The sequence below is a fragment of the Canis lupus genome, chromosome 17 (genome assembly GCF_003254725.2).
Source record: "Canis lupus dingo isolate Sandy chromosome 17, ASM325472v2, whole genome shotgun sequence".
In the NCBI taxonomy this organism is placed as follows: Eukaryota; Metazoa; Chordata; class Mammalia; order Carnivora; family Canidae; genus Canis; species Canis lupus.
This window is the reverse complement of record NC_064259.1, coordinates 57,609,716-57,636,978: the sequence shown is the minus strand read 5'-3', so window position 1 is coordinate 57,636,978 and position 27,263 is coordinate 57,609,716. Positions and strand designations below refer to the sequence as shown.

General features: G+C 37.9%; 1 protein-coding gene across 2 annotated transcripts in view; it reads left to right on the top strand.

Annotated features, from left to right (window-relative positions):
- Nucleotides 1–27,263, top strand: part of FMO5 (flavin containing dimethylaniline monoxygenase 5) — a 32,736-nt gene that overhangs the window by 3,277 nt on the left and 2,196 nt on the right. For both annotated transcript variants that reach the window (XM_025453300.2, XM_025453299.2), the window contains exons 3-8: nucleotides 12,642–12,830; nucleotides 15,327–15,489; nucleotides 16,263–16,405; nucleotides 19,583–19,782; nucleotides 23,042–23,394; nucleotides 24,896–24,968. In XM_025453300.2, coding sequence (XP_025309085.1) covers nucleotides 12,642–12,830; nucleotides 15,327–15,489; nucleotides 16,263–16,405; nucleotides 19,583–19,782; nucleotides 23,042–23,394; nucleotides 24,896–24,968 — 1,121 coding nt within the window. The remainder of the gene's footprint in view (nucleotides 1–12,641; nucleotides 12,831–15,326; nucleotides 15,490–16,262; nucleotides 16,406–19,582; nucleotides 19,783–23,041; nucleotides 23,395–24,895; nucleotides 24,969–27,263) is intronic.

Sequence of the window (27,263 nt, the reverse complement as noted above, 5' to 3'; positions counted from 1 at the left end):
TCTCTTCCTATAATATCCCTTTTCCTTTCTACCAACTGCTGCTTGGGGGTTCTAGGGGAGCTGGAATCTCCATTTGCCATCATGACTTTTGCCCAGTCTTGCACATCATGACCTTTGAAATGGGACCCCCACACACCCCCACCCATCATGTCTTACTAATGAGGGTATCCATACATGGTACTCAACTTCTATAATCCACTAACAGTAGCAGCCTGGTTTACACACCAACAGGGAAAGCTTGGGTTAGGCCAGATGCAGTGTCTGCACAAACCAGGGCATACGTATAACTTTTACTCCGAGGGAGGGAGGCAGTATAATCAATTTGACAATCTCTCCCTGATTGAGAACGCTGATGGGTAGCTCCAAATTCCTTGGTAGATGTGTTTGGTTTTGTTTAGAACATACAAGACATGCTGTTACTGCATTAACTTGAGTCACTATAGTTCAAGGGCAGTATAAACTAGGGTATCAGCTTCCTGATTGCCAGGGGATGTCAGTGCTTTATAAGCAGGGATCTAGAAAATAGTGAGTTATACCTCAGGCTCTTATAGGTGGACCAAACTGTCTTTCTACATATTCTAATCCCCACAGGGGCTCATTCACGATCATCTAACCCTTGGCTTCCCAATGTCCAAGCCATAGGTTCCATCCCTTTAGAACAGGCCAATTATCAGTGCAAAGAGTTAACAAGGGAGTAAAGGCCAAACTTATGAATGATGGATCACCAGCCAAGATCTGAGTTCAGACCACTGGCTACTGTACTTTGTTCCAATTTCCATCCAGATAGTGTCATTGTTGGACTGAATAGTGACTGCAGTCCTCTGGAAGGGATTACCCTGACTAGACCCATCTGTTTACCAGGCATCAGCTGGAATTTCCTCACTCCCTCCTTACAGGCTACAGCAACACAACAGGTATACGGGCAGGGGCATCTGGAGGATCTACATATTCCACAGGTCATAGTAGCACCTGCATTTCTAGTAGGCTGGTGGATAGGATGCTCCTCTGCTGCAAATAGGCATGTCACTTCATCACAGAGGGAATCTGAGCTGTGGCAGAGGTGGGTCAATGGAACGTATTCTCATCCCATCCCTTGAAGGGCAGAGAAGTTCTTAGCACAATGCACTATTCCTCAGTGAGAGGCTTAACCAGGAGGGGTCCTTTGTATACTGATAGGAGCTGGTGCTCTACGGTGGTAGATAGGTTTTTGCCGTCTTTTAGAGCTGAGACCAGAATACTAGGAGTACTCTCTCCCTCTCTAGTGCTAGTGCCCAGTTCACATATTCCAGAGTCACAGACGCATCTAATTCAGATAGTAGTCCTGCTGGGGAGAGACCCAGAACCATAACTTGCTTTACTAGTATTTTGGCCTTTTCAAAGGCAGCTTGCTGCTCTGATCCCCAGTTCCACATGTGCCCTTTCTTTACCAAGTGACTGTAAAAGGAATGGGGGCACTGTGCCAGGTAGGGTATAAAAGTCCTCCAAAGTCCCCAAAATCTTAGAAAGGCTGGCATCTTGTTCATATTCTTAGGGGCTGGGTGGGCTTGCACCTTATCGATCACAGCTTCTGGAACAACACAAGTCTTACCTAAGCAAACAACTCTCAAAAATGTTATAATAGTTCCTTGACCATGAATTTTCTATGGATTCACTGCCTATAGTCTCTCTCACATATGCTCCAGCAAAGCCTTCAGGGTGCCCTGCAGCAAAGGCAAATCTTCCCGTGTCAACATTATATCATCATTGTAATGGATCAATTTTAGTGATGTGGGGAAGGAAAACGGGGCAGGTCTCAGGCTAGCATCCCATGAAATATTGTGGGGCTGTGTAGGCAACCTTGGGAAAGCACTCAAAATACCCATTGTCGCCTCTCCCATGTAAACGAAAATTGATCTTGTGAGTCAGTGGTCAGGGATATACTGGGAAAAGGCATTTGCTAAGTCCAGCACAGCATAGTACATTCCTAGGACTATGGCCCAGGTATCTAAGATGGTGGCAGTGTTGGGCACAGCTGCATGGATGGGGAGGGACTACCTTGTTCAGTTCTCAGTAGTGTGCTGTCATCCACCATGAATTGATCTTTTTTTTTTTTTTTTTTTTTTTTTTTTACTGGCCATTTGCAGTTTGGGATTGCTTATCCTATTTCCTATGCCCTCCAGGAAATTTATATAGACAATTACCACTCTACAGAGATGACAGGCTTACTGGTTACTAATTGACACTTCCCTTCAGCACTGGTTTGATTACCCACAGGTGGAATTCACTGATGGAGATGTGCCCAAGAGCAGGGGACGGGTGAGGAGCCTCCAATTGCGAGTCCAGCTTGCCAGTCAACTGGTGGTCATGTCCTCTTGATGACTTCCTCCAACAATGAGATATTTTATCTTGTGTCAGGAAATATGATGGGCTTAACAGTGATCAAATTTGCTAGAATTGAGCCTGCTGACCTCTTCTCAGAGCCATCACCTCAGGTTCTGTTCAGGTTTTTCTTTCCCTAGGCTAGCAGCAAAATGGGGCACAGATATCCCTTGTTTGTCCTTTACTGATATCTGTGAAAATGAAAATGGCACAGTGATCATTTTCACTTAATGAGTTTTGCTGCTATCTAAAAGAGGGTAAACAATCTTGGGGGGAGGGCAGAGTGTAACAAGATAACAAACATTAGAAAATGTAAAGTGGTTAGAAAATTTAGAGTGGTTGCTCCTGGTCTGCATTAGTTAGTGTCTAGAATACTTGCTTACAACTCCTTCTAGGGATTCCTCCTTTTCAGTTCTCTCTGACCTTCTGGTCTTCTCTTTTCTCCTGCCTCTCTCCCTACCTCCCTCTCTCTCACTCTTCCTTCTCTCTCTCTCTTTTTCTTCCTTTCTTTGAATTCTGGTTCAATTTAAATAATTCTATAATAATCCTGTCCTTGAATAGAATATAAAATCTGGCTGCCTTCTTTGCTTTGAACTTTTCTTTCCCTTGAAAAATCAAATTGGTATTATTCCAGGGCCTGTCTTCAGAAGAGGGCAGAGGGCACCTGCAACTGGTACTTCTTGTCCTTGTATTTATTCAGTTTTAAAGTTGAGTTATTAATACATACATCCAGCCCTGCGACTTGTTCCTGAGTTTAGGTATCATCTACTTAAAAGATGATTAAGCTAATTATATGCCAAAGAATACCAACCTCCTTTATTGAACTTCAAAGTGGCAGGCATTCATTGGGTTTGCTTTTAAACTCGTTTTCTAAACCAGTGAGTGGTATTAAGGTATTCAGATGTGTTTTGTGTTCTGTACAAATGAATATAGCATTGCTCAGCCACTTAAAAATGCCTTCTAGCCGAGCGCATGGGTGGTTCAGTCAGGTGAGCGTCTGACTCTTGATTTCGGCTTAGGTCATGATCTTAGGGTCATGAGATGGGGCCCCACATTGGCTCTGTGCTCAGCGCAGAGTCTGCTTGAGATTTTCTCTCTCTTCCCTCTGCCCCTCACACTCGTGCACTCACTCTCTGTTTAAAATTACATAAATGGCTTCATAGCATCCCTAGTTGAATACCATGACAGTCCTTTTGCAACTTGGCTCTGTTGAGGGGAACAAACTCTATTTGACAGTAGTCCTTACTCAGTCCTAGAGTGAATACCTCCTGGCAGTACCCCCATGCCTCATCTGGGGCATGAACTGAAAAGGCTGTTAATTAGTGTTTGGTAATTAATATAAAATTATACTTTTGAAATCTAGTCACAACATAGTATAGAGGTTAAGAGCACAGTCTGGGTTCAAATCCCAGGTCTGTACCTAAGAGCAGTGTGACCTTGGGGAATATAATTAGATCTCTGTGTTCTTTAAGGAGATAATAATAGCACTCACCTCATAGAGTTACTGCAGGGAGTAAGTGAATGGATAATTATGTCTATCACTAATAACAGTGCCAAGTGTACAGCAAGTGCCACATGTCATAGTTATTTTTTTTAAGATTTTGGTTTTTTTATTCATGAGAGACTCAGAGAGGACAGAGCCATAGGCAGGGGGAGACTGATGCAGGACTCAGTCCTGGGATCCTGAGATCACGACCTGAGCCAAAAGCAGGAAGACTTGTTCAACCACTGAGCCACCCAGGCATCTCTGTCATTATTATTATTCCGTAGGCCTGGGGTATGGCCCGTGCATTTGGTGTCTCTAGAAAGTGTCCTAGCCAGGTTTGCCAAAAACTGATCAGCCAGTGAAATCAGTTCAAGTCCCCGTTCTACCTGAGTATCAGGTTTCTGGTTTTTTGACTGCAAAACGGTTTAAACTTGTTCTCTGTTAAAAATGGGATTTTTTTTCCTGAATATCCACTTGGCAAAATTTCAACACCATATGAACTGCTTCTTTGAAAATCAATAAGCTATATTTTGTCATGACGTTCTGATTTCTGTTAAGACAGACTACATCTGTGTCCATTATATTATATATCATACGTAATATATTTTACACACATCTATATACATACATACACATGTGTACAACTACACTCCTGTATTTCTAGAGTCAAATGTGATGTCTGACATGTGTTAGGTGCCAAATATATTTATGTTTTATAAATAAATCCTCAAGAGGCCAAATGTCTTGAGGGGCTGCTTAGAATCCTTGTGGAAATAGAGACCTTCATTCTCACATATTCCACAGTTACACAATGTGGATCCTGAGGTATATAAACATCCATTAATTTTGGATTAAACATGTTATGTGCTGATGCTGTGTTCCTTAAGAATTTCCTCTGAGGGGCAGCCTGGGTGGCTCAGCGGTTTAGCGCCGCCTTCAGCCCAGGGCGTGATCCTGGGGACCTGGGATCGAGTCCTCCATCGGGCTCCCTGCATGGAGGCTGCCTCTCCCTCTGCCTGTCTCTGCCTCTCTCTCTCTCTCTCTCTCTCTCTCTCTCTGTCTCTCATGAATAAATAAATAAAATCTTAAAAAATAAAAAGAACTTCCTCTGAGATCTGCTGCTCTACCACCCCCTGGTTTGTTATTTGAGGTCTTTATAAATAATAATAATTATAAGTTCTCAAGACATTGATTTCAGTTAGTTCTTGTCTCCTCGTGAACACATCAGAGTGACAGTGGAAAGTAGTGTTAATGTGAAACATACCATTTGACTTTTCATACTTTAATATTACTTTATGAGTGAAAGAACTTTAACATGATAAACCCTTTATGAATGCTGAGGATTTAATAAGTATTTAATGCTGGAAAATATTTTTTTTAATTCTGTAATCAACCTGAATTTTTAAAATCCTTAAAGCATACCAAAACAGAGCTTCTCAGACCTTAATATACATAGGAATCACTGGTAATGTTGCCAAAATATACATCCTGATTCCTCAATCTGGAGTGCTGCTAAGATTCTGAATTTCTGATAAACCCCTAGGTTACACCAATGCTGCTGATGTGAGAACTACTTTCCCAGTAGTAAAGCTCTAAAGATGGGGATCCCTTGGTGGCTCAGCGGTTTAGCGCCTGCCTTTGGCCCAGGGTGTGATCCTGGAGTCCCAGGATTGAGTCCCATGTCGGGCTCCCTGCGTGGAGCCTGCTTCTCCCTCTGCCTGTGTCTCTGCCTCTCTCTCCCTCTCTCTGTGTATCTCATGAATAAATAAATAAATAAAAAAGTCTTAAAAACAAAAAAAAGCTCTAAAGAGTATATGTTAGGGGGCACCTGGCTGCCTCAGTCAGTGGAGTGTGTGACTCTTGATCTCATAGTTGTAAGTTTGAACTCCACGTCAGGTGTAGAGCTTACTTAAAAACAAAATCTTTGGAAAACAGAGCATATACAAGAAAATATATGAAGTGGATACAGGATAATATAAGATGTGGCATGTTAATTTAAAAGATAAAATGAAAACAAAATGCAATATAAATTAAGCAGGTGACTAGGTTTTTAAAAATTCTTATTAACTCTCTCCCTTCTAAAAAAAACAAACAAACAAATAAATGCAAAACCACTTAGAAGAGGGTGGAGAGCAGTGGTTCTCAGCACTGGCCATACTTTAAAGGATCACCTGGGGGAATTTTAACAAATAATAATGTTAGTCCATCCAGAAATTCTGGTGTGATTGGCTTGTGGTACCAGTAAAGCTCTTTATTACTAATGTCCCCTGTGCAGCTGATATAGAGACTTTTGCCCTATAGTTTTTAAACCCAGCTCTCCCAGTTGATAAATGAGGATAACATGCAAAATCAGTACCAGTTTACTGGACTTTGGACTTTGTTAGATGCTGTTGACATAGATAAACTCCTGCCACTGTCCTCAAACATTCTGCAGTTTTGCTGAGAATGTGTGGAGAAAAGACTTTGAGGTTGATGGGATGAGCTCTGATGCCCTGAGCTTTCCGGGGCCTGCACACTACCTCTTACCAGCAGATCTCAACTTTGTCTGCATATTAGACAAGGAGCAATTAAAATGGGGCCTCTAGGATGGGGATGAGGCATTATGTTACTGTTTATTTTAGATTATTCTAATGTGCAGACAAGGTTGAGAACAGTCCTAAAGCTTCTGTCCCATGGAATTCTGAGTCTGTCAAAGGAACAGAAGAGCAACACTGCCCCTGTTCTCTTTTCTTGTATGAATTTCCTGCTCAAATGTGTGAATCATGTGCTCAGGCAGGAAATACAAGCAAGGTGCATTTGTACAGGGCAGAATTATTAATTGATTGTAGGAAAATTTAAAACCCAGGAGCAGCAGCTTCTTTTTCCACTTTCTGACCCAATACTGTTCTGCTCCTATTCTCTTTTATAAAAAGCAGTGAGTTGACACAGTGGTAAACACTACCTGGGATCCAATCAAGTATTTGGAAGAGCTTGATGGTTTTTATTGACACAAGAAAACACTTTGCTGTGTCAGTACTGTGAAAAAGAATATAAATATATGAGTTTTGCTACAGGGCTAAAATCTGTGATTCATTTAGCTCCGTGACTCCAACAGACCTGCTCTACAAAGTGTGGTTCTACTCCTTATACTCAATTTTGAACCTCTGGAAGGCAAGGACAAATTAAATAGTGTTTTTATTACAGAATGACTTTAGAAATATCTGTTGAATAAATGAATGAAATAAATTTCAGAAGGTAGGAACATATCTACTCTTACCCCCATAAACATCTTAGTTCCAAAATGAGCCTGCCCCTCATTCATTTTAATTTCTTTAAGAAATGTGTTATGTGCAAATATGTTTAAATAAACTTTTAATTTCAGAACAGTTTTAGACTTACAGAATTATTAGGAAGATAGTACAGAATCCCGAAATACATGACACCCAGTTTTCCCTCTCAACGTTTTTTTATTAATATGATACATTTGTCATAATTAATGAACCAATACTAATAGTTATTAGCTAGAGGTCCATATTCTATTCACGTTTGCTCAGTTTCTTTCTGATGGCCCTTCCTGTATCAGGATCCCATCCAGGATACCACATTACATTCAGTTGTCATGTCTCCTTGTGACTATGACAATTTCTCAGACTTTCCTTGTTTTTGATGACCTTGACAGTTTTAAGGATTATTAATTATTTTATAGAATGTCCCTCAGTTGGGATTTTTCTGATGTTTTTATCATGGTTAGACTGGGGTTATGGATTTGGGGGCAGAAGACCATAGAGATACAGTGCCATTCTCATCATCTCAGTAGTACTATAAATATGACTTTTCACTATTGATATTAACCTCGATGACCTGGCTTGAGACGGTTTTTGTCATGTTTTACCACTGTAAAGTCACTCTTCTTTTTTCCCCCCTTGCTATACTGTACTTTTTGAAAGTCACTATGCGCAATACATACTTAAGGTCAAAGCTGCCTTTTCTAGGCCTTTTGTCTTTCCATATAAACTTTAGAATCAAGTTGCTAATAGCTAAAAACATGTTGGGAAGAACTGACATCTTAATAATGTTGATTCCTTCTATCTATAAGCACAGAATCTCTTTCTATTTATTTAGATCCTTGATTTTTTTCGTCTGTGTTTTATAGTTTCTGCATATAAATCCTATACATATTTTATTAAATTTATATGCATAAATATTTCATTTTGGGGGTATTATTGTAAATGGTGTTTAAAAAAATTTAAATCTAATTGTTCATTTCTGGTATATAGGAAAGCAATTAACTTTATACCTTAAAGTTAACTTTGTATCTTGCAACCCTGCTATACTTGCTTATTAGTTCCAGGTTGTTGTTGTTGTTTTAAATTCTTTGGGATTTTCTACATAAACGTGTCATCTGTGACTAAAAATAATTTTATTTCTTCATCCCAATCTGTATACTTTTATTTCCTTTCCTTTTGGGGAGGGCTTTAATGCCACTTTACTAGTTAGCTTGTTTTTATTTAAATTTCAGTTAGTTAACATACAGTGTAATATTTTAGGTATACAATATAGTGATTCAACACTTCCATAAAACACAGTGCTCATCACAACAAATGCACTCCTATCCCCAATACCTATTTCACCTATTCTCCTACCCACCTCCCCTTTTGGTAACCATCAGTTACCAAACCATTAGTTTGTTCTCTATAGTTAAGAGTCTGTCTCTCTTTTTTTTTTCTTTGCTTATTTGTTTTGTTCCTTAAATTCCATGTATAAATAAAATTACATGGTATTTGTCTTTCTCTGACTGATTTATTTGCTTAGAACTAGAGTTCTATCCATGTTGTTGCAAATGGCAAGATTTTGTTCTTTTTTATGGCTGAGTAATATTCTAATATTCCATTGTATGTATATATACCACATCTTCTTTATCCATTCATCAGTTGATGGACACTTGCATAGTTTGGCTATTGTAGACAATGCTGCTATAAACATTGGGGTGCATGTATCTCTTTGAATTAGTATTTTTGTATTTGGGTAAAAACCTAGTAGTGCAATTGATGGGTCATAGGGTAGTTCTATTTTTAACTTTTTGAGGAACCTCCATACTATTTTCCCCAAATAGCCAAAGCAACCTTGAAAAAGCAAAGCAAAGTTGGAAACATCACAATTCCAGACTTCAAGTTATATTACAAAGCTGTAGTAATCAAAACAGTATAGTCCTGGCACAAAAATAAACATATAGATCAATAGAACAGAATAGAAAACCCACAAAGAAACCCACAACTATACGGCCAATTAGTCTTTGACAAGGTAGGAAAGGATATCCAAAGGAAAAAAAAAGTCTCTTTAACAAATGGTGTTGGGGAAATTGGACAGCAACATGCAAAAGAATGAAACTGGACCACTTTCTTACATTAGACATAAAAATAAATTCAGAAACGTGAAACATGAAACATGAAACCATAAAAATCCTAGAGGAGAACACAAGCAGCAACATTTTTTACAATGGCCATAGCAACTTCTTTCTAGATGTGTCTCCTAAAGCAAGGAAACAAAAGCAAAAATAAACTATGAGAACTTCATCAAAATAATAAAGCTTCTGTTCAGCAAAGGAAACAATCAACAAAATAAAAAGCAGCCTACAGAATGGGAGAAGATATTTGCAAATGACATATCTGATAAAGGGGGAGTATCCAAAAACCTATAAAGAACTTATTAAACTCAACACCCCAAAAGCAAATAATCCAATTAAAAAGTGGGCTGGAGACACAAATAGACATTTTTCCAAAGAAGACCTACAGACACATGAAAAGATGCTCAACATCACTGATCATCAAGGAAATACAAATCAAAACTACAATGAGATATCACCTCACACCTATCAGAATGACTAAAACAACAACACAAGAAATAATAGATATTGGTGAAGATGTGGAGAAAGGGGAACCCTCTTGCTTTGTTGGTGGAAATGCAATCTGGTACAGCCACTATTCCTTTTCTTGTCTTATTATACCAACTAGGATTTCTACATGTTGAACAGGAATGGTAAGAGAGGACATCTTTGTCTTGTTCCTAATTTTAAGGGAAAAATTGTCCATTTTATCACTATTAAGTTATGATGTTTAGCTGTAGGTATTTTGTAGATTTTTAAAATCAAATTGAAGAAATTTTTCTCTAAGTTTGCTAGAGAGAAGGAGAGTATATGTATGGTGAGGAGGGGCAGAAGGAGAGGGAGAGAAAGGGTCTCAAGAAGACTCCTCATTTTAAATCATGAACGGGTGTTCTATAAACAACATTTCAACAAAAACAAAAGAAAGATACTACCTCCTTAATAAATGAACTTGTTTTTCCTATTTTCAAGTTCTATTGACTTAAAATTTTAAAAATGTAAGCAGAACCAGCTGACAGAATAGAGGTTATACAACATATAAGTATATAAACATGGGTGAACATAGGTAGTATACAATTGCCCCATGCAGACATATTTTATATATTTGGTGATGAGAATGTGAATTTAACTTTGTACTATTACTTTTTTATGAGAAGTTATATGTCTTTTTCAGTGTTCCTACATAGATTTGAAAATTATAGTTTTTGTATCTCCAAATTCATTTTCCATAGTTTAGTCATTAATTCATTTCAAAGCATTTATTGAACACCCAATATATTATCAGCTACTATACAGATGGTAGAGACACAGAGAAGAACAAGATATATATCCCATCGTCGGGTACCTCACAGTCATAATACAGTGTTAGGTTTAAGTTGCCTTTGAGAGCTTGAACACGAATGGGACATCTGACTCTGTGGGGAAAAACAGGTAAGTCTTCTCCAAAGAAGTGCCATTTGATGTGATTCTGGAATGAAAGATAGGGATTTTTCTAATGAAGAAACAATAATATGTACTTTTAAAGTTTAAAGTTGTGAAGGGGCCACCCACTTGAACCCCTATCCCCAGACCCGACTTTAGTTACCAGTCACAAATTCAGGTTGTAACTTGTACTTCTGACTAACCAGCTATAAATCAGAGGTTCCCACAGCACCCTCCTTGGGTTTGATTAATTTGCTAGAGTGGCTCACGGCACTCAGAAAAACCCATTTACTCACTAGATTACCAGTTTATTATAAAAGGATGTAACTCAGCAGCCAAATGGAAGAAATGCATACATAGGACAAAGTATGGGGACAGGGGACAGAGCTTCTGTGCTCTTTCGGAGTGCCCTACTTTCTTCATATCTCCTCAGCTTCACCAACCTGGAAGTTCCTTGAACTCCATGTTTTCCAGTTTTTATCAAGGCTTCATTATGTAGGCATGGTTGATGACATTATTAAATCATGGCCTTGACAGTTTATTCAACTTCCAGCCTCTCTCTCCTCCCCAAAGTTCGGGGTGGGGTAACTGAAAGTTCCAGCCCTCTAATCACTTGGTTGGCTCCCCCTTTTTTTTTTTTTTTTGAGAGAGAGAGAGAGAGAGAGAGAGAGGAGAGAGAGCATATGTATGGTGAGGAGGGGCAGAAGGAGAGGGAGAGAAAGAATCTCAAGTGGACTCCCCACTCAGCTGGAGTCCAGTGCGGGACTCAATCTCACAACCCTGAGATTATGACCTGAGCCAAAAATCAAGAGTTGCATACTTAACTGACTGAGCCACTCAGGTGCCCCTTGGTTGGCTCCTTTGGCAATCAGTCCCTATCCTTAAGTAGTTTCCTAAAGTCACCTCATTAACACAACAAAAGACATCTTTATCATTCTTAACACATAGGAAACTCCAAGGGTTTGGGGAGCTAAGAGTCAGGAACTACGGGCAAGTCCACAAAAATATGCAAAATGTATACAAAGACCAAATACATAGGAAAGATACATTTTGGTTGTCTGAATGACCAAACATATATTTCTTATAAGTCACAATATCACAGGCATTTAGCTTATTTCTTTTCTATAAATAATGCAATCTTTAATAGCATTTAACATAACTTTGTCTACTATGCTGAATTTTTCTTAAAAAGGCTGAGTAAATTTCAGGGGTTTTCATATACTTGCGACATTGCTCTCCAGAAAACATTGTACTAACTACACTCTCCAGCATACATTCCCATTTCATAAGTTTCTGTTTGTTCTAACACCGACTAACAGTCTTTTAAATGAGTAAAAATGAGGTGACATGGCAACGTATGCTGGAGAGAATAGGAGTTAGTATAATGTTTCCTGGAGAGCAGTCTCACCAGTGTATGATGAACCTTGAAACTCAACGAGGTGTTGAAATATATAAAATATTTGTAAGACTATTATTCAGATGAGCAGTTCTCACTTGGAATCTTATGTCATTGCAATTAAGTGACTACTGAGACTGTACATCTGCTATGGTTTCTTTGTTCACATGTTTAGAACTTCAGCTGGGATAAATGGAATTTCTGGGGGCTGGCTGCACATCTCTGTATCTCAAACATGCTCTTCATTTGTCTGACTTGGGCTTACAGAATGGTAGCTTAAGGTGGTTGGACTTCTTACATAGCTGCTGATTTCTACCAGATCAACCTAAGAGACAGAGGGCAGAAGCCATAAGACTACTTAGGACTCTCTTGAAAGCTATTTGGTATCATTCCAACTACATGCTGTTGGTCAAAACCAAGTCACAAAGACAACTCAGATTCAAGGGGGAAGAGACTACACAAGGGCACAAATATTGGGAGATGTGGAGGGATGTGTGTGTGTGTGTATAACTTTTTTAAATTGGTATTTCTTTCAGAAAAGTTTTTCAAATGTTTATTGACTGTTTATAAACTGTGAAGTTAATTCTCAGGTTGCTATGTATGCTTCTTATTTAATGCAGGAAAATCCTGAAGAAGGAAGGGCCAGTATTTACAAATCAGTGATCATCAACACATCTAAGGAGATGATGTGCTTCAGTGACTATCCCATCCCAGATCATTATCCCAACTTCATGCATAACTCCCAGGTCCTTGAATATTTTAGGATGTATGCGAAAGAATTTGATCTTCTAAAGTATATTCAATTGAAGGTAGGGAATATTGTGGGTGTGTGTGTTCAAAGTTGTTTGTCAAATAAATGAATAATATGGCTTCATTGATCGGGGCTTACATGTAAAGAGTGATTTAATATGCCCATGTATCTATCCTATCCAGACAAAGACTCCATTTTTTTATCTTCTGTGTGCCTGAAATATATTCATGGAAAGGTCCATTTTCTTTTCTTTCCTTTTTTTTTTTTTAAGATTTATCTGTTTATTCATGATAGACACAGACTGAGAGAGAGAGGCAGAGGGAGTAGCAGGCTCCTTGCAGGGAGTCTGATGTGGGACTTGATCCCACATCGTGGGATCAGACCTGAACCGAAGGCAGGCGCCCAACCGCTGAGCCACCCAGGCATCCATTTTCTATATTTTAGCTACAGATCCTAGAAGCCAACCGCCAGAATATTTTCATTCCTTCACTTTATACTATACTATACTATTCGATTGCAATAAAATAAATGAGGGGAAGTGTTTTCCCAGTTAGAGAGGGTAATTGATAGGTATGGGAACTTTTTATTTTTTATTTTTATTGGAGTTCAATTTGCCAACATATAGCATAACACCCAGTGCTCATCCCATCAAGTGCCCCCCTCAGTGCCCATCACCCAGTCACAGGCACCCCCCGCCCACCTCCCTTTCCACCACCCCTTGTTCGTTTCCCAGAGTTAGGAGCCTCTCATGTTCTGTCTCCCTCTCTGATATTTCCCACTCATTTTTTTTCTCCTTTCCTCTTTATTCCCCTTCACTATTTTATGTTCTCATTCATTTGGGGTATGGGAACTTAAAACTTCTGAATCCACCACAACTTGTCTGCTACTGCTTAGCCCTTTTATGCTTTTTGAAGTACTTGCCAATGCATTATTTTTATGTGATAATAACCCAGTGAGGTAGTTATTGGGTAGTTATTGAGGAAGCCAAGAAGTTAAGTCTTGTGTAGGGGGAAGAACATTGAATTGGGGAACAAAAACTTGAGTTCTAGTCTTTGCTCTACGACTAATCAACTTGTGATTTCAGACAAGTAAATTCCTCAACTTTGATGACTCTTGTTTTCTTGTTTGTAAAACAAGATGATTATATTAGATCACTCCAATGCTTTCTTTATGTTGTTAAGTCTTCCATAATTTTCCATCATCTTTAACCATGGCCATAGAAGAACAGATATTTATGACAGCTGGCAAAAAAGCCTAAATATTCTACCCTTTTTTTCCCCTTGTGATGAGAACTATTAGGATTTCTTAGCAATTTTCAAATATACCATACCTTCTACCTTCTGATCATTCTGCTAAATCATGGTTTTTTCTATTTAACAATGATAATAAATTGGTAATATCCAGTAACAACTTCCACAGTAAGTAATTTATAGCTCAGTGACTTCCTTTTACTTGTTTAAACACATTTAACAAGTTTGTTACCACACTAGTCAATGGAGATATAAAAACAAAAAAAGCCAACTTCATAGCATGGTTAGGAGATATAAAAATAAAAAATTTTGCATAAATTTAACCAAAAAAAGTAAAGAGTCACAGGGTAATAAATGCCCAGTGATTTATATATTGTTAGCTCAGAGGAAGGGTGCTTAACTCATCAGGGCATGAGACAATAGGCCCAAGGGAAGTTTTCTTAGAAGAGATAATACATAAGCTAAATGTTGAAAGGTAAGTAGGAATCTGCCAAATGAAGAAGGAATAAAAGGATGATCCACACAGAGACATGAACCTGTGTAAAAGCAAGAATATTATGGAGAAGAACTGTAAATACTGCAGGATGACTAGGGTATACAGAAGTGGTATCTCCGAGTCCACCAAGACATTATAGCCAGAGACCCTAGAACTACATAGGAACATATTCCTAATGTTTCCTTAGGCTGGACAGAATAATGCATTTTTTAAAACCTAAAAATTATACCACTGACTATCCTATCTTGCAGCCTCTTTCTTTATAATTACTTGTAAAATGGGCATTAAGGGAGCCAAAGAGAGGTTCATTTTCATAAAATATGAGCCACTGGGATGTTTCTATACTCTAAGAGAAAGAGTCCTATGACTCAGTCACAAGTTTAAGACTAGACAGTGAAAACAGAACTTGAGGTAAGAAGATGTCCAGGGGTCAGGAGAGGAATAGGCATTTAGTGCATGGAAGGTCTTAGAAGCACAGAAGTCCAAGTTCTTTCTGTTCAAGTGTCACATGACATCTTAGGGCATGGTCTAAGAGAACTAGTAGTTTGCACACTTGTAAAAGCAGAGGAGAGTGCAATGTTAACCTGCCAACTATTTTATTTAACCTACTTCATGGGAGTTTTCTCACTCTGACCACAGCCAGACCAAAAAGTTCTTATGTGTGGAATATGAAAATCAAATATCCCTACATGGGCTCTATTATGTGATATCAGCCTTGTGTAACACTCTGCAAAGAGAGTTATGTCAAGGAAGATGTCCACTGTATTGGCTGTGGTTAGTCTCCTATAGCTATCACTTTTCTTTTCAGACCACTGTGTGCAGTGTGAAGAAGCAGCCTGATTTCTCCACGTCAGGCCAATGGGAGGTAGTTACAGAATCTGAAGGCAAAAAGGAGGTACATGTTTTTGATGGAGTCATGGTTTGCACTGGCCATCACACCAATGCTCACTTACCCTTGGAAAGCTTTCCTGGTGAGTAGCCTACAAGGAAGGAGACCCTTGAACCATGCCTGTGACCTGATCTCTGAGGAATGGGAGGATTGTGGCTTGAGTGATTCCTACCTACAGATAAGGCTAATCCTAATTCTACATGTTCCTCTGAAAGATGTTGGGATAACTTTGATTACTGCCATTTGGGAAATAGAAATAACATTCATTTTGGAGACCAGAGAACAATTAGAGGGCTCTATCTTTGGTTTCAAAACAACCTTAGTTTTTCTAAGATCAAAAGAAAACATGGAATTGATCCATATTAGGTTGAATAAGGACTTTTTCAGCAATCAAGGAAACAAAGATTGAGTTTCTAAGGAAGAAATGAAAACATAAAGAATTTAATTATAGTCTTTGACCTAGATTTTCATTTTGAAAAAAAGCACTCTGTATACTCTAGAGTATATGAAAACATATATACTCCAATTGAAATGGGAGTAGGTATTTAAAGATGAAAAAACAAAAGATAAAGTATATTTTCTGCAGCAGTGTGGATTTGAGAGTCTACAAGTCCAAAATACAAACAGATCCTGAGGTAAGCAGGCTATTCATGATAAGAAAGTCACAAGGTTCTGCTCTGAGACTGTGAGAAAAGAAAATAGGCAAAAGTATTCAGAAAGGCAAGTGTGCAGTTGAGTAAAGGGAGACTATCTGGAGATGTGTGCTTAAACTCTACACAATGCCAGCAAAATGAATGGTTTGACAAATGAGAGCAGACAAACCTTGTCCAATAATTATTTTCCCTTCTCTTTCAGGAATTGAGAAATTCAAAGGACAGTACTTCCATAGCCGAGACTATAAGAATCCAGAGATTTTTGCTGGAAAGAGAGTCATTATAATTGGCATTGGGAATTCTGGAGGGGATCTGGCTGTGGAAATTTGCCACACAGCCAAGCAGGTTTGAATCAGTTAATTATTTACTTTGCTTCACCAAGGAAGCTGTATGTGGACCCACCATAGAGTACGGATACCTCCACACGTAGTCCATCAGTGCTAATGGCAAACAGGGCTTGGCTCTGTTGCTTCAGTTGGCAACATTATGATGATGATATGACGGAGCCAGTGTTCCCTGTTAGATTCCCATCATTCAGTTGACCTCACACTAAATAATCCCAAGGATCCCAATCAGCTGTCTCTTCTGAGTATGCCTCTGACTTTGAAGACCAAGCAGTTGCTTGGTTGAACGCAGCATTCAGAATGCTCCTGTTTAGGCCACCAGAAGTGCCACACTCTTATGTGAAGGAAAGCACACTGGTTTAGTGGAAGACTTTGCACTCATAGGATTTTCCTTTTCACTCCCCAATTGAAAATGGAAACAGTCTAATCTTTCCAAAGAACATGGATATACGTATGAAAAGCATCCATGCTGTAGCATGCACATGTGCAAGGAGTTCACCCCAGCCTTTACATACAGTTAGGTAACAGAATGACATTCATACTTAAGCAATTTCTATGTCCTAGAGGTTTTTTGTTTTGTTTTGTTTTCTTGCATCATAGATTTTGAACTGGGAAGAAAATGTCTTCATTATAAATTCCCAGAAAAAGACATGTCATTGTTATATCTTGTTATTCATGTCTTTACTGAATAACTTTATTGGCAATAGGTAAGTGTCTGGTCGTTTTCCAGCAACTTTAATTAAGCTGTGTTCCTTCGCAAATATGTTTTAAATGTTTTTAAATGGGAGTTTAATGCCACAACTTTGTTAAATGATTTACCCAGAAACTCCATTCAATAGCACTTCTTCTCAGTATTGTCCCCATCTGTCGCTACAAAAGTAATTTCATATATTACTTCATAAATTAATTCAACAAGTTTTATCAGAAAATAGGTATATAAACAAAAAAGGGTAAAAATTTGTATGGGTGTTATGATAAAAGAGTGTGCAAGGTATGTTTATGGTGACCCAAAGCATGAGTCACTGGCTTTAATATCACCTTAATATCTTTAACATTAATATCACTGGCTTATCGAATGGTCAGTTATAAGGAAGCTGAGCCTTCCATGCAGGGAGAACTCTAGATTGCTAAAGAACAAAGCATCCAGGGCAGACCCGGTGGGTGGCGCAGCAGTTTAGTGCTGCCTACAGCCCAGGGCGTGATCCTGGAGACCCTGGATCGAGTCCCACGTCAGGCTCTCTGCATGGAGCCTGCTTCTCCCTCTGCCTGTGTCTCTGCCTCTCTCTCTGTGTCTCTATGAATAAATAAATAAAATCTTAAAAAAAAGAAAGAACAAAGCATCCAGAGTAGGTGGAGATATGTGGCTGTGTCTGAGAAAGCCTGGGGACAACACACAGCACAACCATGTCTGCATGGCAGGGGCAACACCAGCACACCACTAATGCAAGCCAAAGAAACACAATTACCAGGTTCTAACTTTTTGCTTTATATATTAAATTGTATTTATTAGAAGTTGTTTGTAGATCAAAAAAATTTTAATGGACCTAAAAGTTTCAGCATATCAGGGAAGTTTTGGTATAATAAGTTTTGTGGTATAATGCTTTTGTAAAGTTCTAGAAGACATACAAAACAATCTTACATTTTTTTCCTATAAATCTGGATTTGTAAATACAGTGTTTGCTTAAAATTAGGTACAGATGGAAAACTGAATTGAGAAGTATGATGATAGCCATTAAGCATTTATTGAATGTTTACTATATGTTCCACCCTTTGCAAAAACACTATTTAATTCTCACAACAGCCTTGTGATGTATTATTGTCACTACTTTATACATAGGGAATCTTTTAATTGAGACTCTGAGCATTTATATTATTCACATATTTATATAACAGAAGTTATACAGACTGCACACAAAGCTGTGTGTTCCTGAGACCATGCATGCTCTTTCAACTGTGACATGTAAAACAGCTTAATCATCAAAGTATATACGGTTACCCTCAGTGAGAATGTATGAATGAAGTACATTATTATCCCTCTGTAGACTGATCACTTTTTTATATGAGAGCTTACGCAAAAGACTATAAAGCAGGTGTTATACCTTACAATCCTGGAAACTGTATCCTGAGAGTTTTGAATGGAAAGGGACACTTTCACCAGGTAGTTGAATGTCAAAACTTTATCAGCTCTGAACGTGGACTTTAGCCAGCAGAGGACACATAAAGACTGATCGGTTTCCTGTTGTTTTACTAGTGATCTGCAGTTTTTCCATTAAATAATCAATGAAACATTTCTTCAAGCACAAGCTTTGGGGTTGTCAGACCTGGGTTGGAAATTCAACTCTGCCACATACTAACTGTATGATCTCAGGCAAGTTATTCATCGTCTTCATGCCTCTCATTGTTAAATGAGGATAATAATATCTACTTTAAGAGGTTGTTACATTGATTAAATAAGAATATAGATAAAGGACCTGGCATAGTGACTTGCAGGCCACAATTCTCAATCAATGGAAGTAATGATGATGATGTGTTGGGGAGACTAAAAGACATGTATGCTGTACCTCCCACCCTGGAGGAAGCACATTTGCAGGACAGAAATAAGAGTGTAAAAAGTTTAATAGCAATATAAATGATAAATAGTGGGTTTTTTTAGGTAATGCAAATAATGTCAAAAGCAAAAAAGACTGTAAGGGTTTTAGATTAAATGATGTCCAGTTGCTTTCCACTCTACTGCTTCTTGATTTTAAATAAGTTGGACAAAAAACAAATAAGTTAAAAAAAAAAAAACAAATAAGTTGGACAAGTGGTAAATGCTAGAGAAGCTCAGAGGATGGAGAGAAAATTGTCATGTAAAACAGTCAGTGGTGTCTTAGGGAGGAGGCACACTTGATCTGATCTTAAAAAGGCTTTGGAGAATTAAGAGATTAGGTGACTTTTCAAGGAGGCATAATGACATTAAACAAATGCAGTGGTGGTTCAGAGAAAGATTCTTGGTTAGTGAATGTGCTAATTTAATTGTATACTTAGTGTTTCAAAAGGAAATTGCAAGAAATTAAAAAAAGATTGTGCAGGGACTAAAAAGACGGAGTTTGAACTTAATCTTGAAGGGAGTGAGGTGCTATTAAAGGATTATGAGCAGAGGATGGCAAAAGCAAATAATTTTTTTCCCATGCCCCAGGTTTTCCTCAGCACCAGGAGAGGGGCTTGGATCCTCAATCGTGTAGCAGACTATGGATATCCTTTTGATGTGTTACTCTCTTCTCGATTTAATTATTTTCTTTCGAAGATTTGTGGTCAATCACTAATAAACAATTTTTTGGAGAAAAAGATGAACCAAAGGTTCGACCATGAAATGTTTGGTCTAAAGCCTAAACACAGGTATGTTGCCACGATGGTAGCAGGGCAGTGATAGCCAAGGCACAAGAATAAGGACTGTTCACACAGGCTAACAGTATAGCTACTTCTATCCGTACATTAAGAAAATCCGCAGATCTGAGATCAGATTTCTACCTTGCCCCATTAGAAGTCCAAGATCTACTGATCTGTAATCTTCAACCTATGATTCTCCTTGGCATCATTCATTTTATCATTGTCTCAGATACAAGCTCTTTTTACATGATACCCAGTAACAACAACAAAATGGTAGATGATGGCTGTGTATCATTCATTCATTCATTCATCCAACAAACAGTGAGCACCTGTTATGAGCCAAGTATAATTCTCATTCTGTGCATGAGAATAGAGACTAAAGACCTAATAGTAATACTAATACAAATAATAACACCTTACTTTTCTGAGTACTTAATATAAGCACATGGGTAAATGAGTTACATATATGAACTCTTTAGTCCTCACAACAACTCTAAGGTTAGTACTATTTTTTAATCTTCATTTTGCAGATATAAAAACTGACAGAAAAATTAATTTGTCACACAAGAAATAAATGTCAGACTCGAGAAATGGATCTTACCTTAAATACTCTAAGGAGAAGACAGGCAATAGAATATGATAAATACATGGAGTGCTATGGGGGTATGAAGTGGCAGTCCTCACATAGTCAAGGAGGTAGACTGTGAAAGTATTTCTAGAGGCTGATTTTAAATGCTTTTTCCCAACTTTTTTTTTAAATGTTTAGATTTACTTACTACAAAACAGTAAGTACAGAGTGCCTATATACCTTTTACTTAGATTCACCTATCAATAGTTTGCTATGTTTGTTTTCTCTTTCTCCCTCTCTCTGAAGATAGATAAATCCCTGTATATTCAGCATCCATCGATCCACAGATGCATACATACATATTTTTTCCTGAACCATTTGAGAGTAAGTCACAGTTACTTAGACACTTTACCCTACATTCTTCAACATATATTGCCTAAGAAGTAGGGCATTCCCCCACATAAACATAACATAGTGACCACACAGGAAATTCAGCATTGATAAAATACTATTATCTAATAATTCACGTATTCAAATTTCCTAAATTGTCCCAAAAGTATCATGTACAGCTCTTTTATTTTTAAATCTGGAATCCTTTCAGGTATTACCCCATGGCATTTAATGGTCATGTCTCTTTAATCTCTCTTCTTCTGAAAGACACCATTTTTTGACATACACTTTTTTAAGAAGAATTGAGCCAATTGTTTTATAGAAAAGCTCTAAGCTTGGACTTGCATAGTTGTTGTACCTTTACTGTATTCAGGTTAAACATTCTGGCACAAATTCTCATAGGCTACATTGTGCCTTCTTTGTGGATCATGCCAGCATTCATATGATATCAGTTTATCAGCATTAATGATATTAAATTTGATCACCTGATTAAGGTGGCACCTACCAGGTTTCTCCTTTTTTTTTTTTTTTAGATTTTATTTATTTATTCATGAGAGATATGCAGAGAGAGGCAGAGACATAGGCAGAAGGAGAAGCAGGCTCCCTGCAGGATCCCAGGACCCCAGAACCATGACTTGAGCCAAAGGCAGATGCTCAATCACTGAGCCACCCAAGTGCCCCTAGGTTTCTCCTTTGCAAAGACTTTTTTCCTTTGATCAGTGGGGTGATACTTTGAGACTATGCTCCTCAACAATCTTTCACTCATTTATTTCACCCATTAATGGAAATGAGCATTTATACATTTATAACATTGGTGATTACAAAATTAATTAAGGCTGGAATAATAGGAGCTAGTCAAGTAAATAGGGTAAGGAAGTAGCATTCTAGTTATAAGTACAAGGTCTTAGAATATGAAAAATACATTTTTCTCTGGACCTTAATGTAGTCTGGTTTGGCTGGACTATAATAAAACAACAAAGATGAAAGAGTGATTGAGTACATCTCTAGCCTCACTGGACAGGTACATTAAAACTTTTGTATACTCTGCTAAATAAAATATGTGGAATGAAGACAGTCCAGAGCCATTAAAAGATTTCAAGCAAGTGAGTGACTAATAATAAATATATTTTTGAAAAATAAACAAACATAAATATATTTTGGAAAAACCACTCCAAAATGATGTAGAAGACAGACTGAGGGAGATGGAGCAGCAGGCCCTAAAGACAATTTTAATAGTCTAGATAAGATAGAAAATAGATAAAACTATTCTGGGGATGTTAAGTGAAGAAAGGGAAAAGCCCATGCGACCAGATATTAAGACTCACAGTTTTGTGGCTTGGGCAACTATGTAGATGGTGGTATGGTTTGTGAAAAGCAGTAGTTTGGAGAAAAATATAAAATCATGAGGTCAGAATGGGAACAGAATCTGTATCTAAAAGGTTAGAGTCAAAGCATAACCAAATGCAACAAACCAGTGATAGTAATGCCATGTTCCTGAGGCTAGGCCAGCTCTATCTAAACATGATGGGCTGAGAATTCTCAGAGCCTGTTAACTAAGGGTCCAAGGACCCAGACTGATTTTTAGAAAGGGCCAAGACAAAGGAAATCCTGTTTTTTTCAGCACCTTTATCCTATGCTGTTTCTGGAAAATACTGCTTAACAGACTCAGTGGCTCCCAAGGAAATTCATAGAAAACCATTTTCATGTAAATTCTAAAATCCTAGTCTGTGTAACCTTGGGCAAGCCACTTAACTTCTTTAGGCCTCAATTTCCTCACCTCTAAACCTAGATAATGACACCTGTTCTGCCTCCTTTTTTGGTTTTGTGTGAGACTCAAATGAATGTATATAGAATCAATTTATAAATTACTATATACATGTAATTTATTATACAGTTTGGAAAATGATGGTCTAATTCTAGCCCTTGGGTCTTTGAAACTAGAAATGAGACTCAACAGAGTACAGATAGTTCAGTTTTCCAGACTTACTGATATGTGGATAGAAACTATAGGCCTGTGGCCTTATATAACTGAGAATATTACTACTATTCCTTGAGAAACCATATATATACTCTTCAGATAAGACCGTTCTTCTTTTACTTCTCCAATGTCTTCTCTTTCAATGCCATCCAGGGCCCAACTTCTGCTCTGAGATCCTGATCTGTGCCAAGCTGGTATATGCTAGACCTTTCCCAAACTTCATGGATAGACCAAGAGAGAAAGAATCTTCATCAAAGTAAAATTTTGTTTACATGTTACTGGTCTCATTTTTCCTTTCTCTCCTATCTCCTTCTTCTGGTCTTTATTCACAGAGCTCTGAGTCAGCATCCAACAGTGAATGATGACCTGCCAAATCGTATAATTTCTGGCTTGGTGAAGGTGAAAGGAAATGTGAAGGAATTCACAGAGACAGCTGCCATATTTGAGGATGGCTCCAGGGAAGACAACATTGATGCCGTTATCTTTGCCACAGGCTATACCTTTGCCTTCCCTTTTCTTAAAGATTCTGTCCCAGTAGTAAAAAACAAGATATCCCTTTATAAAAAGGTCTTCCCTCCTAACCTGGAAAAGCCAACTCTTGCAATCATAGGCTTGATCCAGCCTTTGGGTGCCATTATGCCTATTTCAGAGCTGCAAGGACGCTGGGTCACTCAAGTATTTAAAGGTAGGTGACCATGCAAGTTGACTACCTAACTACCTAGTGGGTATGTTTAATTATGTTCTTGCTTTTAAAATAGCTGAAACAGTATGTATGACTGTAACAGTACCTGTCAAAAAATTAGTACTCAAAAATTATTTTTGAGTGAATGTAAAGTAATAACTTATAACTGTAGACATATATTAGAATCTCCTGGGAAATTGTCCCAAAATAGGTATGCTTTGCCTGGTGGTGTTTATGTAATAAATCTAAGGTGAGGCAGACATAAGATCTCTGAGAAAATATTCCTCCATTGATTTCGATGTGTCAAAAATTAAGACCTGGTTAGAGACTAGTCCAGAATGTTTAAGATCAACCTCTCAAATTCCTACTTTTCCCCCTTTTATTTTCCCTCTTTAAGTTTTGGCAAGGAGAACATGAGAAAAAACTTTGGGGTTTGGGATAGTAGGCTTATTATGAGTCAGGAGAATGATATGGTTTCTACAAGGCTTGATTATATCTAGCATCATTAAATAATTATAATGTCCTATAACTTAACAATTGTTACTCTCTAAACTGGTCAGCACTTAACCAAAGACTTTTATTTTATTTTATTTTTTTAATTTAATTTATTTTTTTAAATTTAATTTTATTATTTATTTTTTATTTAAAATTTTTTTTTGCCAAAGATATTTTAATAGTGAAACTGGAGTGCATGAAAAGGAGAGAGACAAGATTGATGAAAGAATCTGAAGTACAACTTAAGGAGCCAGAGAGTTACCTAGAGAAGATAAGATTCAGGGAAGATTGTAGAATTCCCTTCAAATGTTTGAAGAATGTCCCATAGCAAAAGAATATTATTTGCTTATCATTATCATTTCAAATGGTTGAATCAGAATCAAGGAGTGAAACTTAAAGAGTTGCACAAAATCAGCTTAACATTAAAAAGAAACATGCCAACTTTGTTTTTGTTTTTGTTTTTGTTTTGTCAGCTATTGCCATTTTAAGATGGAATGGACTGCCTCTGAAATTGTGAAGAATCCAAACAGAATAGGAAAACACTTATCTTTATAGGACTTTTGGTAGAAAATGGGATCAAGAGTTTATTTTTCCATCTTTCTCTCTGTGGTATAAAGCGTCTTTGTTACAAAGAGTACAAATGTGGATTTGGTTCCCCTACTCTGCCCTTTTACTTCCTTATTTTTCACATACTTTTGGGATGATTTATCATTTCCTCATGTCCATTATTTCATTTCCCAATGAGGAAGATGATGTTAAGGAGGAGGAAGATATTGGTTAGAAGGCAGAATAGGAGAAATATCTTGCAAAGACAAAGTAGAATAGAGTAAGTTACTGTCAGTAATGTCATATTGTGGTGGTGATAGGCTAAGGTGATCAAGTGGATTGTAACCTCCTTGGTTATGGAAAATTATCCTCTATTTCTTTGAGTTCTCCATGCATAGTAATTATAGAATTTTTGTTCCCAGTGAGGTAATTTTACACTTAAAATTTTTATTTTCCTCTTTAGGGCTAAAGACATTGCCCTCAGAAAGTGAAATGAAAGCAGAAATAACTAAGGCTCAAGATAAAATTGATAAAAGGTAAGAAATTCTCCCAGGAGGGTTTGTGATTAATTTTCTACTTTGTTAGCTCTTAATTAGAGTGATGTTGCACCATATTAATTTTTAAAAATATTTGCTTATATGAGAGAGAGCACATGCAGCAGGGAAGGACAGAGAGAAAGGAAGAGTCTTAAGCAGACTCCGCACTGCACATGGAGCCTGACTTAGGGCTCGATCCCACCATTCTGAGATCACAACCTGAGCCGAAACCAAGAGTCAGATACTTGGGACGCCTGGGTAGCTCAGTGGTTGAGCGTCTGCCTTCAGCTCAGGTCATGATCCTGGAGTCCTGCATCCTCCCTGCAGGGAGCCTGCTTCTCCCTCTGCCTAGGTCTCTGCCTCTTTCTGTGTGTCTATCATGGATAAATAAATAAAATCTTAAAAAGAAAAAGAGTCAGATACTCACCAACTGTGCCACTGACATGCCCCTATTATATTATATTTAATCTTCCTTGTGTTACTTAAAGGATTTAGATTATATTTTGAAGGGAAGGGAAATAATAGTTTGTGACAATAAAATGGAGAAATAGCACCAAGTGGTTTGAATATGCATGGAAAAGGAGAGAAAAGCATTTAAAAGCCTATGATTAGAACCTAAAAGAAAAGACAAGTAGGAAAAAGCACATGGAGAGAAAATCAGGTATATTAATTTTGGTAGGATTGCTTGAAATGCTAGTGGAGCTCCCAAACAAAGGAAGAATGTCAATGAATTAATGGGAGGAAGATATGGTCCAGTTACAAATCTGTAGGTAGATTTATAAATTAGTATAGGCTACTTTGCTGGCTGTCATCATGTGACAACATACCCAAGTCATAGTGGTTCATGAGTGTGATTTGGGAAGGTGGTAACATCAACTAGTTGCTTGGGTAAACATGGTAAATCAGCAATCTGAATTTCAGAACTTGAATTTATTCACTGGATGATTTTTATTTGGACAAAGTGGAAGTTGATGGTAAGTTCTAAATTTTTATAGAAAAATCAGAGGTACAGTCATTCCAAGGCCAAAGAGGTAGTCTTCTTTAATTGATTGCACTAGCATAACTCTCCCCTATCTGGCAAGAGGAGAAAGCTTACGTTAACCCTGATATCCTTTCTAGGTACTCTATTTCCCTTCTTAATTTCACTGCCAAATTTCTACAAGAAATATTCTATAATATATGCTCTAAATTCTCACTCTTTTCTCTCTCCTAACCCTCCTGCATTATAACTTCCATCCTTAATTCTGCAACTGCTGTCTTGAAGGTCATCCATGACCAACCCCAGTTTTCTTCTACTTCTGAGTTTGGTGCTTCTAAATGTCTCTTCCTTCATAGAGTGCTTTCTTTCCTCGATTTTCTGGCAGTAAACTATCCTATTTCAACTTTCCTCCTCTCTTTCCTTTGACTTACTTTTGTCTAACTACCTTCTGACTGTAAGCAGTCCCCAAAGATAGAATATAAAGATCACCTTTGTACACAGAGTGTTTCATACACATGAGTTTATTTAATCCTTGCAACAACCCTATAAGGCTGGTACCAGTGAATCCCGTTTGTGAAACCTTCATGAATACTCAGCTCTTGACTCAACTACTATAGGGTAAATGCCTAGAGGATAAAGGCCTAGAGACCCTTGAGCCAATATAACATCCATAAGGGGAGGCTCTCAAATTCTTTCCTGTTTTGTCCCATTTCCATGAAATTAGTCCCATTTCAATAAATTCCAATTTGACCATCTGTTAGTTCCTCTGGAATTCCATCTTATCGATTCTACCTCAAATTTATTTTCTATCATTTTTTCCTGTCCTTGTTTTTGGATTCCCCATCTAATCTCAATTAGTTTGACTTGGCTTTTCTCCTACTTCCTTTCTGTCCTACTATAATTTATTTTCCTTATGGGAAGTAAAAAGAGTAATCAGTTAGCTCTCTCTCTTTTTTTTTAAAGATTTATTTCCTTATTCATGAGAGACACAGAGAGAGAGGCAGAGACATAGGCAGAAGGAGAAGCAGGCTCCCTGCAGGGAGCCCAATGCGGGACTCCATCCGCATCACAGGATCATGCCTTGAGCCAAGGCAAGAAGGCTCAACCACTGAGCCACCCAGGCGTCCCTCAGTTAGCTGTCTAAATCACATTCCTTCCACAAGTATCTGTTACCATATTTTCTCATAAAAAGTTCTAGCTCTTCAAATCTGCACTTGGTGTAATCACTCCATCTGGTTCTGTTTGGACAGCCACTTCCTCTTGTAGAATAAGTCATTCTCCCCCTCCTTTTAGGATTCCAAATTAGCACTGTCCCT